The 17,740-nt window shown below is 36.9% G+C and overlaps 1 protein-coding gene across 2 annotated transcripts in view; it reads left to right on the top strand.

Moving 5' to 3' along the window:
* Positions 1-17,740, top strand: part of LOC122792188 (hairy/enhancer-of-split related with YRPW motif protein 2-like) — a 161,686-nt gene that overhangs the window by 130,819 nt on the left and 13,127 nt on the right. Inside the window, exons 4-5 of one of the 2 annotated variants that reach the window (XM_044059914.1) lie at positions 4,904-4,985; positions 6,201-6,378. In XM_044059914.1, coding sequence (XP_043915849.1) covers positions 4,904-4,985; positions 6,201-6,214 — 96 coding nt within the window. In that variant the 3' untranslated portion in view covers positions 6,215-6,378. Of the gene's footprint in view, positions 1-4,903; positions 4,986-6,200; positions 6,379-17,740 lie in introns of those variants that run through there. The other variant, XM_044059913.1, reaches the window with a different exon arrangement.

The following is a 17,740-nucleotide window of genomic DNA, read 5'->3' as shown; positions in this document are numbered from 1 at the left end:
GTGACATTATCACGATCTCTACTATTACTACTATGTGGCAAAGAAGTGGTCAGTACAAGCAGGACAACAAACCAAGAGGAAGGGCAATGCTTCTAATAAATACAACATTGATACAAAATATGATAGGTAAAGTGCTACAGCACACAAAGGGAGGCAGATTTTTTTATTTGTATTCACATAAAAGTATAGCATAGATGATGGAATTTGTACAAGAAGAGGACAGAACTGAATGAGTACAGGACAGGTGTCATTCTGTGTGCTACCAAACTGTCGGCTGGTTTCATAAAAATCAGTGTCTCTGATGTCTCTCTCTCTCTCTTTCACCTCGCTCCTTCTCTCTCTGTCTCTTTCTCTCTGATTCCCCATCTTTCTCTCTCTCTCTCTATAATGATTACAGTCTGGTTTCTATTTTTTTAAAATACACAAAACAGAGTTAAAAGTATAATTGTACTTGGCTTCAGGGTTGACTTGTGTGTCAAGGATTCACCCAGTTGATAGGGCTGTGTATTGTTCTAGTTTTTTGTCACTACTCAGATGGTTCTAAATTAATGCAATATGGTTTGCCAAAGTATATACACCGAGAAACTCATAAATGTTGCTACAGGATATAAAACAGAAAGCTTTTCAATGAAAACCTTAGTGCCAGTCAAATGAACTGTGTTCCTAGCTTTGTCTTTTACAAAAAGCACACATGTCTATTGTGGTGTGTAGTGTTTATTTAGTTATTTTATTTACTTAGCTTAGTTTGCTGACTGGGAGGTCTAACTAGGCACAACCCATTTACAGTGGAAGATCAGGGAGAAAAGCTCTAGACATACATGATTTACAAACAAAAAAACACAGTATAAACATAATTTCTACAAACACATAAATAAGTACTTACGTATGAATATACAATGAGTGCTGTGACAATGAAAAAGCCAGGTAAATATGTAAACAGGAAACAAAGAAGAGATGAAGAATATCATATATACAATATATTTTTATATTATTTATGATCTATGGTCTAATTAAACAAAAATTGCAATGCAGTATGTTCATTCTTACAGTGAATACAGATTCAGAGTCATGACATTTGTATATACAGTAAAGAGCAAACATATCAACAGTAAACTTGGTAAATAGACACAGAATGGAACTGCACAGAGCATGCCTGGTTATAGTTCAACAAGGATGTAGCATTTAAACTATAGCAACAAGTAACAGACAATATAGTGCACCTGACTGTTATATCCAATGTACCAAAAATAAAGTAGAACCACCTCAGGTCATCTTGTTTGTTCTTCACCAGCCCTTTGCCGAATATGAAGACTATGAGTGAAGGAGGTACAGAGCATTCCAGAAAAGTAGGGAGGAGCAAGAAGGGTGGGGAGGTTAGGGATTAGGAATGGTAAAAGATTCTATAGTAGCAAGAGTGCAGAGGGCAACAGTGACAAAACAGACAGTACATTATTACAGGAGAAGGACTAGGGCAGTAGGTATGTAAGAGACAGCAGAGTTGGAAGATATAATAGAGGATGGAGTGGAAGTTCAGCAAAAGGAAGACATATGGACCGGAAAATAAAAAGGACACTTGCAAGCGTTTAGTTATGGCAAGTAATAACTTCACTTACTGTCTCAGTGTGAGAGAGCACCCAGTGGAAGGTCATGTCCCAGCTCCCACTTAAAAGCTGAAAATTAACAAAAAATGGCATACTATGTGCAGAAAAAAAGATAAATAACAACTGGGACTTCAGACAATAGCTGTACCAGTAAAATTACATTGAACAACTGGGCCTCATTTTTAGAAATTAGATATAGGGAACAGCATGGCAAGGCAGAATGCCCCTTAGCATTCTGCTCTGGTATACTGCATTGTTACTGTAGTAAAGCCATTACCTTTTCCAGTGCTGTGCAGTAGTCAGGGGTTTGGGGATTTTATATATCAGAAGTGCACATCCTATTGGCTACTGCATGGTGCAATAAGTCATAATGGATTTGCATCTTATTATACAATGCAGTCTTGTGTCCACTATTCTTATACTCAGTCACACACAAGTGCGCACACACACACACACACACACACACACACACACACACACACACACACACACACACACACACACACACACACACACAGTAACCAATCAGCCAACCCATTTCACATCTACATGGAAATGGGAGTACCTATAGAAAGCATATGCAAACACAGTGAGAACATGCACACTCTACACAGAGGGTACATGGAAGAACCCCACACTACAGAACTGTGAAGCAGAGCACTTACTACTGGGGTTCTGTGCTGAACCCCACACTCCAGGACTGTGGAGCAGAGCATTTAGTACTGAGGCATTGTGCTGAACCCCACATTCCAGGATTGTAAAGCAGAGCACTTAGTTCTGAGGCACTGTGCTGAAGCCCACACTCTAGGACTGTGAAGCAGAGCACTTGGCACAGAGGTACTGTGCTGAACCCCAGAGTCCAGGACTGTAAAGCAGAGCATGTAGTACTGAGGCACTGTGCTGAACCCCACACTCCAGGACTGTGAAGCAGAGCACATAGTACTGAGGCACTGTGCTGAACCCCACACTCCAGAACTGTGAAGCAGAGCACTTAGTACTGAGGCACTGTGCTGAACCCCACTCTCCAGAACTGTGAAGCAGAGCATGTAGTACTGAGGCACTGTGCTGAACCCCACACTCCAGGACTGTGAAGCAGAGCACTTAGTACTGAGGCACTGTGCTGAACCACACACTCCAGAACTGTGAAGCAGAACACTTAGTACTGAGGCACTGTGCTGAACCCCACACTCCAGGACTGTGAAGCAGAGCACATAGTACTGAGGCACTGTGCTGAACCCCACACTCCAGAACTGTGAGGCAGAGTGCTTAGTAATGAGGCACTGTGCTGAACCCCACACTCCAGGACTGTGAAGCAGAGCACGTAGTACCAAGGCACTGTGCTGAACACCACACTCCAGGACTGTGAAGCAAAGCACTTAGTACGGAGGCACTTGTGCTGAACCCCACTCTCCAGAACTGTGAAGCATAGCATGTAGTACTGAGGCACTGTGCTGAATCCCACTCTCCAGAACTGTGAAGCAGAGCACGTAGTACTGAGGCACTGTGCTGAACCCCACACTCCAGAACTGTGAAGCAGAGCTCATAGTACTGAGGCACTGTGCTGAACCCCACACTCCAGGACTGTGAAGCAGAGCACGTAGAACTGAGGCACTGTGCTGAACCCCACACTCCAGGACTGTGAAGAAGAGCACGTAGTACTGAGGCACTGTGCTGAACCCCATACTCCAGGACTGTGAAGCAGAGCACATAGTACTGAGGCACTGTGCTGAACCCCACACTCCAGGACTGTGAAGCAGAGCACTTGGTACTGTGGTATTGTGCTGAACCCCACACTCCAGGACTGTGAAGCAGAGCACTTAGTACTGAGGCACTGTGCTGATCCCCACACTCCAGGACTGTGAAGCACAGCACTTGGTACTGTGCTGAACCCCACCTTCCAGGACTGTGAAGCAGAGTACTTGGTACTGAGGTACTGTGCTGAACTCCATACTCCAGGTGAAGCAGAGCACGTAGTACTGAGGCACTGTGCTGAACCCCACATTCCAGGACTGTGAAGAAGAGCACGTAGTACTGAGGCACTTTTCTGATCCCCACACTCCAGGACTGTGAAGCAGAGCACTTAGTACTGAGACACTGTGCTGAACCCCACACTCCAGGACTGTGAAGCAGAGCACGTAGTACTGAGACACTGTGCTGAACCCCACATTCCAGGACTGTGAAGCAGAGCATGTAGTACTGAGGCACTGTGCTGAACCCCACACTCCAGGACTGTGAAGCAGAGCACTTAGTACTGAGACACTGTGCTGAACCCCACATTCCAGGACTGTGAAGCACAGCACTTGGTACTGAGGCACTGTGCTGAGCCCCACACTCCAGGACTGTGAAGCAGAGCACTTGGTAATGAGGTACGGTGCTGAATCCCACACTCCAGGACTATGAAGCAGAGCACTTGATACTGAGGCACTGTGCTGGACTCCACACTCCAGAACTGTGAAGCAGAACACTTAATACTGAGGCACTGTGCTGAACCCCACACTCCAGAACTGTGAAGCAGAGCACGTATTACTGAGGCACTGTGCTGAACCCCACACTCCAGGACTGTGAAGCAGAGCATGTAGTACTGAGGCGCTGTGCTGAACCCCACACTCCAGGACTGTGAAGAAGAGCACGTAGTACTGAGGCACTGTGCTGAACCCCACACTCCAGAACTGTGAAGCAGAGCACTTAGTACTGAGGCACTGTGCTGAACCCCACACTCCAGAACTGTGAAGCAGAACACTTAGTACTGAGGCGCTGTGCTGAACCCCACACTCCAGGACTGTGAAGCAGAGCACTTGGTACTGAGGTACTGTGCTGCACCCCACTCCAGGACTGTGAAGCAGAACACTTGGTACTGAAGCACTGTGCTGCCTTGAGAACAAGTAGAGTTAGAGGGTAGATATGCAAGGTCAGGTGAAACAGGTTAAACAGCTATTTTACATCATGGTGGCTCTCACAAACCAAGGAGAGGCACATCCCTTGTTAATTTAATTACACATTGGTTTTACTTACATCTAGCATCAGCAAATAAATGCTCTAATTAATTTATACTTGAAAGCATTATGTTCTGCCTAAACAATGTATTAGCTCCAGAAAGAAAAAGGTTTGTGTTTTTATTCACGTCTATACTGACCTGTTAAAAATAAACAGTCTCATTTGCTTTTTTCGCCAAACATCTTTCTTAAGCATTAATTTTGTGTTTATTTTTGATTTCTTTTACTCTTCTCTCTCTCTCTTGTCTCACTTCCCTCTTTCTTCCTGTCCCCCTCTCTTGCTCTCTCTCTCTTTCATTGTTTCCACAGGGATCATCAAAGTTGGAGAAAGCTGAGATCCTTCAGATGACTGTAGATCACCTAAAAATGCTCCATGCTACTGGTGGAAAAGGTGAGAGTCAGGATTAATAATATTCCAAACGGTAATATTTTTGCTCAGGTTGATAGCTTATATGATGCACAATGTAGCTGGCTTTCCACAGCACTACTGCCACACAGAGTTTGGTTCTCTACTATGGATATTGATGGCGGTATCTTTTTTTTCCAGAGCCTCCGCATTCTCTGTATGGGTTTTCAGTAGGTGTTCTGGTTTTACCCCACATTCCAGAATCCAGAGATATGCTGCAGGTGAACTGATGCTTGTCTAAATTGTCTATATTTATGTCTGTGTTCATGCTAGCATGAGCTGGTAACCTGATCAGGAACACTTTCACTTTCATTTACCCACTGATTGCTGGGGAGACTGTGGCTCCAATATGCCCTTGAAATAGATTAAGCTGGTTACTGATAAATTAATCATCACCATCTACGTAATTAATTATGGTAAAAGTATAATAGATTTGTTATGATAGCCTAATACATACTTTCTCTCGTCTCTGGAATTTTGCCACCAATGCCATTCTAGTTTTTAAGACATAGTCATCATTGGTAGATGATATTAATATTATATACAGAATATTCATTCATTCATTTTCATTACTGGATTTTCCACTTGTGGGTCACAAGGTTGATACTAGCAAGCCAAGGGTGTGAAGGAGGAATGTCCTTAATAAGGTATTAGTTATCACAAAATGTGCATACATTCAAAGCTCACATATCCAGTGACAGTTTGGGACCTTATCAGTTTATCTGGTGTGTATCTCTGGAATGTGGTGTGGAAACCCAAGTCCTTAGGAAAAATCAAGATAGACACAAGCAAAATATGTTAAATCTTTACAGAGCATATCCCAATGGGAACTAAACCTGAAAGCCAAGTGGTGTGAAATGTGTAGCAAATCTAACCATGATACCAACTAGGAAACAGAATTTATTAACAGATGCTTTATAACAGCTAATAACATTAGTGGGCAAGAAGTGAAAAAAAGCTCAATTATTTCAGCTAACAATGTGTCGTGCAATTTTGAATGAATATGTGTTGTGTATATATTGAATCATTTCTTTTACACTTTTTATCAGCTGCTTCACATTTATTTTTTACTCTTTGTTGGACCAGGTTAGTCCCACTAGGCTAGAGACCCCTTTTCAGAGGAGACCAGAGGTGGTATTTACACTACTAGGAGACATTTTGGCAAGTTTTTCAGGGAACTTTCCTTAATCTTTTCAATAGATGCCATGGGATAATTTACATCCACCTGAACTAGCATTAACACAAGCAGATGGAAGCTCAGTTTAACATGTCCTCTGAAGGATGACACACCCAGACGTACAACACCACCCCCTTATGCTGCACTGAAGTGTCAGCTATGGATCTACCTGGTGCTGTAACAGAACCCACAGCCTTCTGCACCAAAGGTGAGTGTGCTACCTGTTGTGCCAGTGATACTGCTGAGCTTTCAGTTTATTTCAGAATATGACATATAACAAAGTGCCAATAATACTGTTCAAAATAAAAGCACAGCTAACTAAACTGTTAATCAGCATTGCTTAAACTAGCAGCTCATACACTGACATATAATGTCAGTGCACAGTGATACATCAATAAAATTAGATTAATTTATTGAAGTTCATTAATTGGTGTAGATCTTTTGAGGGGAGTAACTTTTTCAAGAATACCATGAAGGAAGTTAAAAGGAAAAAAAGAAGTAGGACAGTAAGACAATTAAATATAGGATTATCTAAAAATGAAAGTTGAGAATGTAGGGAAAACAGGGTGTGGAATTCTTATCAAATGGTAAAGAGTAGTGAATGCAATACATCTGTAGAAAGTAACAATAAAAAATGTACATGTCCTGCACGTCTCTTAATTTTTTTTTTATTTATTTATTTGCACTTTATTGACTGGGATAGTCCCACTAGGTCAATAGCCTCTTTTCATGGGAGACAAGAGATGATTTTCATACTGACTAAAAGGAATCTGGCCAGGGACTGGAGAATTTCCCCTATTCTTTGGAGAAGAGGAAGTGAAACATGCTCTGGAGCTGCTAGGTGATGCTGGAGGGCTGCTACTGCAGTTCTGAAAATTCCAAGATGGAGAAGAGTGCAGCAGAGCTGGACAGAGGAGCAGGAGAAAATTTACTGAATGAAGGAAAAGGAGATTAAATAACTATTACAGACTTGGAAAATGGAGGACTGGAGACACATGTGCTGAAAGATTTGATGAACCAGACAAAGCCAAAGGTGAGAGAGAGTGAAATGGTGGTGAAAGTAACTGAGACTGGAAGTACAAACAGTTGCTGAAGGGAAAACAGGTATTCTTGTCTGGTGGAGCAGCCAGATTTCAGGGTTTACTTCTTCCATAGGGTTTTTTGTTACAAGAAAGAAAAAGTTATGTACATACAGCATGGCAGGAAATAATGGAAAAAGGAACTGAGAGGTGATAACCATTTGCAGTTTCCCCACAGCCAAAGAGAAGACAACCAGTGGTAAGAATAAAAAGTAAAAGTGATGGTAGTGTGAACAGGTATGACATTACAGGCAGTATTATTTTGTCACTAGGGTTTAACATAAAAGACATAGCAGTATTAATTCATTTGAGAGCTGAAAAGTGTTGGGAAGTGACATTTAAAAGCTTTAACTTAATGAAAAAACTGAGACTACAAAAAATGTGCAATTTAGGGCTTCAGGTATAGATGAGCATGAGTTAAAACTGTTTTTTTTTCATTGATTATGTAGTAAAGTAGATGAATTTAAATATATCCAATGAAAGAAATGTATGGATTTGGGGTTGGGAAGTGTGGGTAACAATGGATGTTAATGATGGGAAAAACAATAACTGTGATTAGTAGAAGAGGATTTGCTAGGTACTAGGACCAACCAAAAGCATGCTATTTATGTGGGGATGAAAATCATTTAGTACAAGACTGTAACAAATGAAAGTGTTGCCAATGCTGGAAGTGGGGACATTCAGCAAAAAATGTAAGTCTTTTTGTAGAAAATGTGAACAATTCGAACATTTCTGTTTTGACAGTCCCATATTAGAAAAGAAAAGAGTAGATGGACAGGAAAGCTGAGACGAAAGACAAACAAGAGAAAATATTGTCACAGAAGATGTTGAAGGAGAAGGAGGCATGGGGCAGAGTAAAGTGAAGAAAGGTTAAGCAATGTAGAGGTAGTTAGAGAAGAAATAGCGGGTCACTGTGAGGTTATTAATTTATAGGAAGAGAGCACATTTGCTATTTTAGAAATGGAAGAGAAGGAAGAATGAGTAATGAAGATGAGAGAAAAACAAGACCAAGATAGCGAAAAATGAAGTGGTTGGACACTTTGAAGAAGGAAAAGAAAAATAAGATGTGGATATAAAACATACAAAAAAGGAAAATTATGACATTTCAGCATTAAATGTGAATAGTATTACAAATAATATAAGGGGTTTGGTGATGGTGGAATGGTGTAAAAAAATAAAAATGCATGTTTTTTGCTTGCAAGATAACAGATGCAACAATGAAGACAAAAGGAAAAGAATTCAGGCAGCATGGGGGGTGGCTAAATTGTTTGGTCAGTAGGAAGTGGAACATGTTCTAGAACAGGAATTGTTCTATACATGAAGAAATAAGAATTTTAGATGTAACAATAGTAGTACCAGGAAGGGTATATGGGATATGACAATGAAACAAAAATGTATAAGATTAATAGTGATTTATGCATGCACTAATATGACAGACAAAACTGAGAAATCTGTGTTAGTAAATATGGCAATAGTGATGGCAGGATATTTTAACTATTACCTGGGAAAAGAAAAGGGAAAAATAACACAGGATATTAAGATGTTAAGGGAATTAATAAAATGCTGTGATTAAAAGTAGGGAAGAATAGAGAATGGATATATAAACGAGGAATGTTTAAGACTAATACTGATTGTATAGTTTACTATAAAGGCCTGAAAGGAATAACAGGATGAGTACAGATAGCCGTGTTTTCAGATCATAAAGCAGTATGGGCCAGAACAGGGGAAGACAATGAAATAATAAAGAAAGGAAAAGGGATGAAGAGATTAACTGCAGAGTTTAAAAAGGAGATACAATGATAAGAGAAAGAAATATTATGGAAATATATGACAATGAGACCATTTTGCAAAAAAAGTGAACAGAATGGTGGGTTGTGTATAAACAGAAGTATAAAAAATAAATTTAGAAAGGAAAAGAATAAGAAAATGAAAAGAATAAGAAAAAATAAATATGATGAAATATAAAGAAATATTAAAGAATGATAAGAAAGAGACAGAAAAAGGAAGTGACAAAATAAGAGAAACAGAAAATGATGCATGAAAAGAATAAAAAAGTAAAAATAATGTTACACAGGCAAATATTTTTTTCTGTAAGAAAAAAAGGTTTTTCCTTATTTATTAAAAAAAAGTAAATGATAGGAAGGATAGATGTTATCATAGATGGCAAAGGAAATATAAAATACAAACAAGCAGATATTATGGATGTGATTGAAATGTTGTATAGAAACATGTGAAAACAGGAAATGGAAGGGCAAGAAGAATGGAAAGTAAAAAATATCTGAAAAGGTAAGGAATTTTTTAGAAAATAATACACTAGAATAAAGAAAGAAAGTGATAACAGAAAGTAAGACTGAATCAGTGCTGTGATTAGATGGTAAAAATTATGAGTATTATAAGGAAATTAATAAAGATGAAAGAAAATTAAAAAATATATATATATATATATATATATACATATATATATATATATATATATATATATTATATATATATATATATATATATATATATATATATATATAAAAGAATGGATGAAGCATATGTGGTGAAGTGATAAAATTTATATGGAAAAAAGATGAAAAAAGACATAAAAAATGGAGGAGTATAACAATAAAGAATACTGACTGGCTCATCTAGCTCCCAGTGCTGTCCCATGCCTCCTCAACCCAGCTCTTCAGGTTTTGAATTGTAGTGATCAGCATATTTCACCCAGATCCACACTCCTGTCCTGCTCTTCCATTAAAGAGTAAAAAAAAAGAAAGCACTTTATTGTATTAAGCCAATCACTACATTTGTAGTGTTCATCTTACTACAGACACATTCCCCCGTCTTCCATTGAAGAGTAAAAGAAGCACTTCACTACAGTAAGCCAATTACTACATCTGTAACCATCAGCTTATTACAGTCAGATCCATACCCACCCGATCTTCCAATAAAGAGCAAAAAAAAAAAGCAATTTACTGTATTAAGTCGATCACTACATTTGAAGCTATCAGCTTATTAAAGTCAGATCCGTCCCCCCAACTCTTCCACTGAAAAGCAAAAAAAAATTATGTTTATTTAAACTGTAGCAAACTAATATCAGTGTGTTACAGCTTAACACGGAGGAAGCTCTGAAGTGCCTTTCTGTACTGGCATTCAGAATTTCTGGTACAATAAAAATGCAGAAACTGTTCCTTCCAATCATGACCCCTAATAGTTTTCATCCAGGACAACTGCCCCTTTCATCCCACCCTTGCTATGCTACTGATGCTAACAATGAAATATTTATGAAAATACTACAAAAAAGAATACAGAAAGTTTTGGATGATATAGTTGGAGAAGGGATTTATTGCATAAAAGTAAGAGAGGTGAAAGGAATGCTAATTATAGTGAAAGATATAGTATAGATGTACTGAAAGAAAATAAAGTTGTAAGACTGATAGCATGTGACGTAGCTACACATTTTATAAAGTGAACCATGAAGCAATGTGACATATTTTAGAGGCAAATAACATAGGAGAAGAAAATATTAATGTAATAAAAAAAATTATGAGCATTCATGGGTAAAAGTTATGTTAAATGGATGGATTGAGAAAAAAATAAGTATCACAAGAGGAGTAAACTAGGGATTCCCAATGCGTGTGTGCTTATTTTTTATTAATGAATGCAGTAAAACAGACATGCATGTGTGAAATGAGGGAGGCAAGATGTGAGATGGAAGTTATTGTTAAATTACCAATATGTATGACATATGCAGATGATTTAGTTCTAAAAGGAAAAAAAGGGAAGGATAAGTGAAGTTGTAATAAAGATCAAAAAGTTGTTAAAAAGTGTTTTGCAGTTAAATACGGGATTTAGTGAGATAAAACAATAAACTGAATATACTCCACAAGAATGGAAGTAAAGGTTTTGGGAGTGATATTTGGTGACTATAGAAGTGTAATAAGTCAATAGAAAGAGAGATACTGGAACAAGTAAAAAACAATATTAGTTTGGTGAAAATGTTTTTCCTTACCATTTCAGAAAATAGACATGTATGCTAAATACTTATGTATTAGGGAAAAAATGCATATTTAGGGGGACTGTATATGTTTCTCACTCAAATGGATAACAGTTATTAGAGTTTTTTTACTTCTTTTGCGGCTCAAGGCTGAACCCAGAGAGAAGAGGAATAATTTAAACAAAAAGAGGAAGATGGTTTGAATTAAAAAAAAATCCAGTGGTTCAATTAGCATCTATGCATTTATTTTGGGTAATGAGAAAGATAAAAGAAAGAAAAAAGAAATGACAGGTAAGATGCGATGTGAAAAATATGAATATGTATGTAAGGAAAAACATGGAGAAGAAAACATGGACAGGGTTAAAGAAAAAGAATATGATAAAAAATGAAATTATGGAAGGGAGGTTGATGGGAAAAGAAAAGAATGGAATAGTATGATTTTTTGTTGGTGTACTCATGAAAGAAATTAAAAGAAGATAAAAAGGTAATAAAAGTCAGAAGAAAAAGGTTTGAATTTCTTTATGAAGCAGAGGATTTTTGTGAAGAATTTTATTAGACAAGTTAACAGTGAAAGGAAGTAAAAATATTAGGTGACAGAAGAAAGAAAATGTGTTCACAGAAGTGAAGAAGAAACATGACATTGTTTTTAGATTGCAAAAAAAAAATAAATTTTAGAAAAAGTTTAAAAATGAATATATATGGGAAGGGTTTAAATGTATGAATGTGAATATGGTATTCTATGGGAAATATGTGAGACAAGGTAAAAATATGAGACAGAATCAAGGGGATTCTGCAAAGTCAGGGACAGTTCAGAACTTTGTGCCATGTTGCCTGGCAAAACAGCTATCTTCTGAAGCAGTTTTGCTAATTTAGCCTTACATTATGTAGAAAGCTCACCATTTATCTGTCTGGCAATTTACCTTCCTGGCAATCCCAAAACATTTTGGAACTCAGTCAATCAAATACTTCATTCAGGAAACCCTTCTTCCCCTAATCCCTACCCAAATAGAAGAAACTGCCACTATATTTAACACCGTCTTTATAGAATCAGTATCAAAGATGATTAATTCTAACCCCCCCTCCGAGCTAGTGATTCTAATCTCTCTGACCCACTTTCCAGTCCCAACTCCACTAAACACTTTTCTCTTCAACCTGTATCCACTACTTATATCAAATCACTACTCTCCAAATTAAAACATTGCTCTACTTCTGCTGATAATATTCCTCCTACTAATTCCAACTAGCAGCTGATACTCTTGCTTTTCCTGTATCCATCTTGATCAACCACAATATCTCTGAGTCTAAAGTACCATTTATTTGAAAAGAAATTTACACTTTACCTAGCCACAAAGGAGGTAACTCCCAAGAAATCTCTAATTTCAGACCTATAGCCATTCTGTCACCCCTCTCTAAACTACTTGAAAAATGCATTCATAAGCAAACTCTGCAATATATAGTACAGGAAACCTACTTAGTCCTACTCAGCATGGTTTCTGCCCAAAACACAGTACCACCGCTGCCTTTATCTCCTTTACAAACACTATTTCCCAGGCTCATAATAACAACAAACTTGTCTCCTGTTTATTTCTGGACCATTCTAAAGCCTTTGATACCATGTCACACACTCTACTTCTGACTAAACTGACTAATCTAAATATCTCCTCTGCAACTGTCACCTGATTTTCTAACTATCTCTCCAATCGTCTACAATTAGTGAAATTGCTCTCTGCACTTTCCCTCTTCCTCCCAGTAAAAATGGGCATCCCCCAAACATCTATATTGGGTCCATTACTATTTAATATTTTCACCAATCCATTCCATACTTCTTGCTGTCAGTCATCTCTTGTACAATATGCCGATGATTCCACTGTGATCACTATCTCTGACTCGCCCTCCAGTATCATCTCTAGTACTCAGGCTGCCTTTATATCAGTCAAATCCTGGCTCACCAACAATCAACTAATCCTGAATGCAAAAAAAAAAAAAAAAAAACTCTTACTCTTTCTCCCAAAATCTCTTAACCATCTTAAATCTACTTCCACTATACTGTCACTCAATAAGACTCCAATATTAGCTGAATCTAGCACCAAGCTCTTAGGCATCACTATAGACAATCAACTTAAATTTGACTTGCACATCAACAACTATATTAGGAAGATCCATCAGAAACTAGGCCTACTATACAGAAACAGAACGTTTCTCACCTCCAAAGCCAAAGTAACCCTCTCTCATACCTATCTCTTACCCAGTCTACTATATGGTTCTCAAATACTTACTAATCTAAACACCACATGCCTAGCAAAACTTACCTCAACCTATAACAAGGTAGCCAGATTCTCTGCCCAACACACTTACAAAGCCCATCACTGTGTCTCACTTAAACTGGCTGGAACTACCTAACCTGCTTCTTCTCTCTCAGCTTCAGATTATACACTCTATACTATACCAACCTTTCTACTGCCCTAAAATATCTTCCTTTATATCCCGCTATACTACTACTAGATCACTACGAAGCTCAGACCAGGACCTACTACTTATCTATAAACCTAGGACAAACATTGGATGCAACCTATACAGCTACCATCCTACCATCACACTGAATATGCTTTCACTTCAAATTAGATTACAAAATCAACTAAAACAATTTAAAGCAGCTGCTAAAGAACAATTAAAAACTCTCTGGTCCTGCCTCTGTACTCACCCACCATAAACTGCCCCTAGCCTTAAACTGCTCACCAATTTGACCTCTAACCTTATCTTTTGTCTTCTACTCCCTCACTGCTAACCTGTCTCTTTCAAGTCATGATTTCATATGCCTCAGCTTAACTCTTCTCTTCCTAAATATCTCCTCTAAATCATCATCTAAAAACTAGTGTTTATGTTAATGTAATATTTTACGACTCTATGAATTTGTCTTCTCTCATGTAGCCTGTTTTTAATGATGACTTTTATTACTTGTTAAAATGCTGTCATTACTAGTAAAAAATGGCTTGCCATCCCATTTGGTATATTCTGCTTCTGTAATTGTCTACTGTATGGTATAACGTGTTGGAGCTTTTTTCCCCAGGCCTCCTCTGAAAAAGGGCTATTTTTAGTTCAGTCATACTTTTCCTGGTCAACAAATGTAAAATAAAAAATAAATAAATAGTTACCATTGATGTTTCTCTTAGCTTTAGACATCATTGCTTATGTAAGTTAATTCATGGTTTAGCTACTTGTACATGCACTGCACTGAAGATTGCCATCATATTTTCCCAAGTGGCATATAAACAAGTCTGCAGATTCATAAAGAAAGAAAAGCATTGCACTAGTGTTTTTTTTTTTTTACATTTAGCAGTCTTGGCATCTCCAGCAAATTCAGTAAGCTTTATTCTTGACAGTTTTTTTATCCATATGAAGATTTCAGTACTATACTCTTTAAGCCTTTACTCCTCCATTATATTTGATGGTTGGGAACAAGCAGCCATGGGGGTTTAGGAGATGATGTGCTTATGTACAAGGTACTCCCCAGCAGGAAGCAGCTTTGAATTTTGTTGCAATAGAAGACATGCTACCTGTTTTGTTAATATTTCAAGTGATGAGAGAAACATTAACAAACAACGGATCTACTTCACTTACCTGAAAAACCACATCGCCGACATTCACTTCACCGAAATGAATACACCGACAAGCCAGAAGACCGACATCCAGAACACAAGCATTCCAACCTGCGGTAAGTAACCACTTGGCCATCCCAAAAAAAAAAAAAAACTAAACCCACCCATGTGGGGGGCTTCGCCCGCCACACCCCTCTATGTGGGGGGCTTCACCCCCACACACCCCCTAACTAAATATACCAACTCCAAGATCGCACTACCTTGGGGGTAAGGGGCAAAGTTCAACAGGATGGCCAAGCGGTTACTTACCTTGGGTCGGAATGTTGGTGTTCCAGATGTCGGTCTTCTGGTTTGTAGGTGTATTCATCTCGAAGTAAATGTTGGAGATGTGGTTTTTCGGGTAAGTAAAGTAGACCCCAAACAACACACAGCAGGAGCTCCCCTGGCTTAGGCTTACAGATTAATGAACAAAATAGATACTTTGACATCTACAGTGAATGTTGTTAAACAGAATGCAGAGGACTTAAAAAAATTAAAGACAACAGTAAGTTATTCCAAGTCTGTTAATGTTAGACAAACAAATGTAGATAAAGTCTGAAATATTGGATCTTAAAATGATGATAGTGGATTAAAACAGGAAAAACTTAAAATTAAATCAGAGTTAATTTTGTTAAATGAGAGGTTTTTAATCATTGGAATCCCATTCCAGGAGGTATAATTTGAGGTTTCTTGGGATCCTAGAATATTTACATAACTCACAATCATGTCAATGCAATCATTCAAAGTGAACACTACACAATGACTGGATCTTCCCAGACCAGGTACAAAAACGGATGGTTATCATTAAATTCCCCTGATCTTGGGCAAAGATAAAATTGTGTCTCCATTGCTCTAAATTAAAAAAAAAATAACATTACAGTATTCACCAGTTAATTTCTTTCAGGATTTTCTACTAGATACTCTTTCCTAGAAAAGATATTTTGTATAATTTGAGACAATTCCTATGGCAAAAAGGAATTGCCACAAATTTTTTGTTTCTAACTTTTTTGATTGCAACACATGCAGATTTCCCTTTGACATTCTCATCAGTATAAGAATAAAAAAGAAAGTGCAGGAATAATTACCTTAATTTTGTGGAATACATGATCATTTTGGACTTTACTTTTTTTTTTCTTTTTGGGGTTGTTCACATCAAAGATATAATGAAAAAGATATTTGGCTTGAAATTCATTGTGGCTATTATACAAAATGTTGAAATGTATATCAATGGTTTAAACCACTATATTAAGAAAAGTAAGTTATTTAAACAGATTTAATTTGTTTAAAAGTGATTCAGCTAGCAGCAGATAAGCACATCATTTTAACAAACAGTATGGCTTTTTCACAGGCATATGTGAATTCTAATAGCAGTAAGTCAGCAGAGTTTGATTAAATGTACAGAAGCAAAATTAATTAAGAAATATCAGGATAATTGAGGTAGAATTTTCTCGTTAAATGTTATGATAAAATTAGTTTATACTTAGGTCTATACATGCTTCTTTTAAACGATATAACAAATTCTTGAATGAATAAAGGATTGATACAGCTAAAATAAAAATATATATTACTTTAGTTAGATATTGCACTGTTCATTTAACAAATGATATGGGGAATTATATTGGAAATAAAGCTAATTTGATAGAGTTTCTAAGTTTTTTTCTCATCTAAAACATTACTGGATTTCCAGTAATTTTTCATATCAAGGTTATACATGCTACAGTTTAAAGAACGATAACTTTACTCAGGTAGTTTATTTCTTTGTTGCTGATATTTTATTGAATTTAGGGAATTACATGATTATAAAATCATGATTGTTATCTGACCATTCAACTATAGTGGTGGCATAGACATGACAAAGAAACACTCTTTGGGCCAGAATACAACATTTAACCATAAGGTGTTGGCAATATACATCAATTAAATAATTAAGAATATACAAGAATGTCTGGGTAATAATGGTTTTACTACTATATCATTTTCAAAATCATGGGTATCGTTTATGGCATTTATTTTTGGTACCTCATTACATTTTTCTAAAAGACTAAGGTAACAGGAGAAACAATAATACAATCACTTAATCCAGAAGTTGCATGCGATGAAGTTACTAATGAATGTCAATTATAAGCAGTTAGCTAAAGGTCAGAGATTTTGTCAAAAATTCAAATTTTATCTATAAAATACATTAAGGTTTCATCTAATCTCTTTTTAATTGATTCATAAAAAAGGGGAATTATAAATTCAGTAAAAGCACTATGTAAAAAACTCAAATTGGAATAAGTAATGTTATCTTCATCAATAACAAATTACCAAATTGTGGGGGGGGGGTCATACAGGTATGTCCACGTTCATCAATATTGATTTTTTATAGGTTCATAAATTAGTGATCCAGTATTGTGATATGTAGAAAAAGGTTGTGAAATTAAATCTATAGAGATTGTTCAAACTAAGTGTAAAATTGCACCATATGCAGGTGGTGATATTCTATTTCAGAAGTAAAAAATCTTCAGCTTATTTTTATAACTGCAACTATTCAGGAAATTACTAGTTATACAATAAATCCTTTTGAATAAACGTTTTTCCTTTAAATTCAGATACTTTCAAAGATTCTAATTTTATGACAGCAAGCAAGATAAAGATTCTGGAGTGGTATTTTTCAAATTAAAATAAACACATTACCTATGTGCAAATGCAATATACATATACATATATATATATATATATATATATATATATATATATATATATATAGATGTACTGAAATTAAATGAAATACCCAAAGATCAAGACTTGCAAAGCTGACTACATCGAGTCAACCCTGCAAACATCAACATGCTACTATGCATGCTCTGAGCAGCTATCTTAGTACA

Source organism: Protopterus annectens, chromosome 1.part2 (assembly GCF_019279795.1).
Source record: "Protopterus annectens isolate FY-2018-M chromosome 1.part2, PAN1.0, whole genome shotgun sequence".
NCBI lineage: Eukaryota > Metazoa > Chordata > Ceratodontiformes > Protopteridae > Protopterus > Protopterus annectens.
Note: the sequence above shows the minus strand (reverse complement) of the source record. Positions and strands in the feature narration are given on the sequence as shown.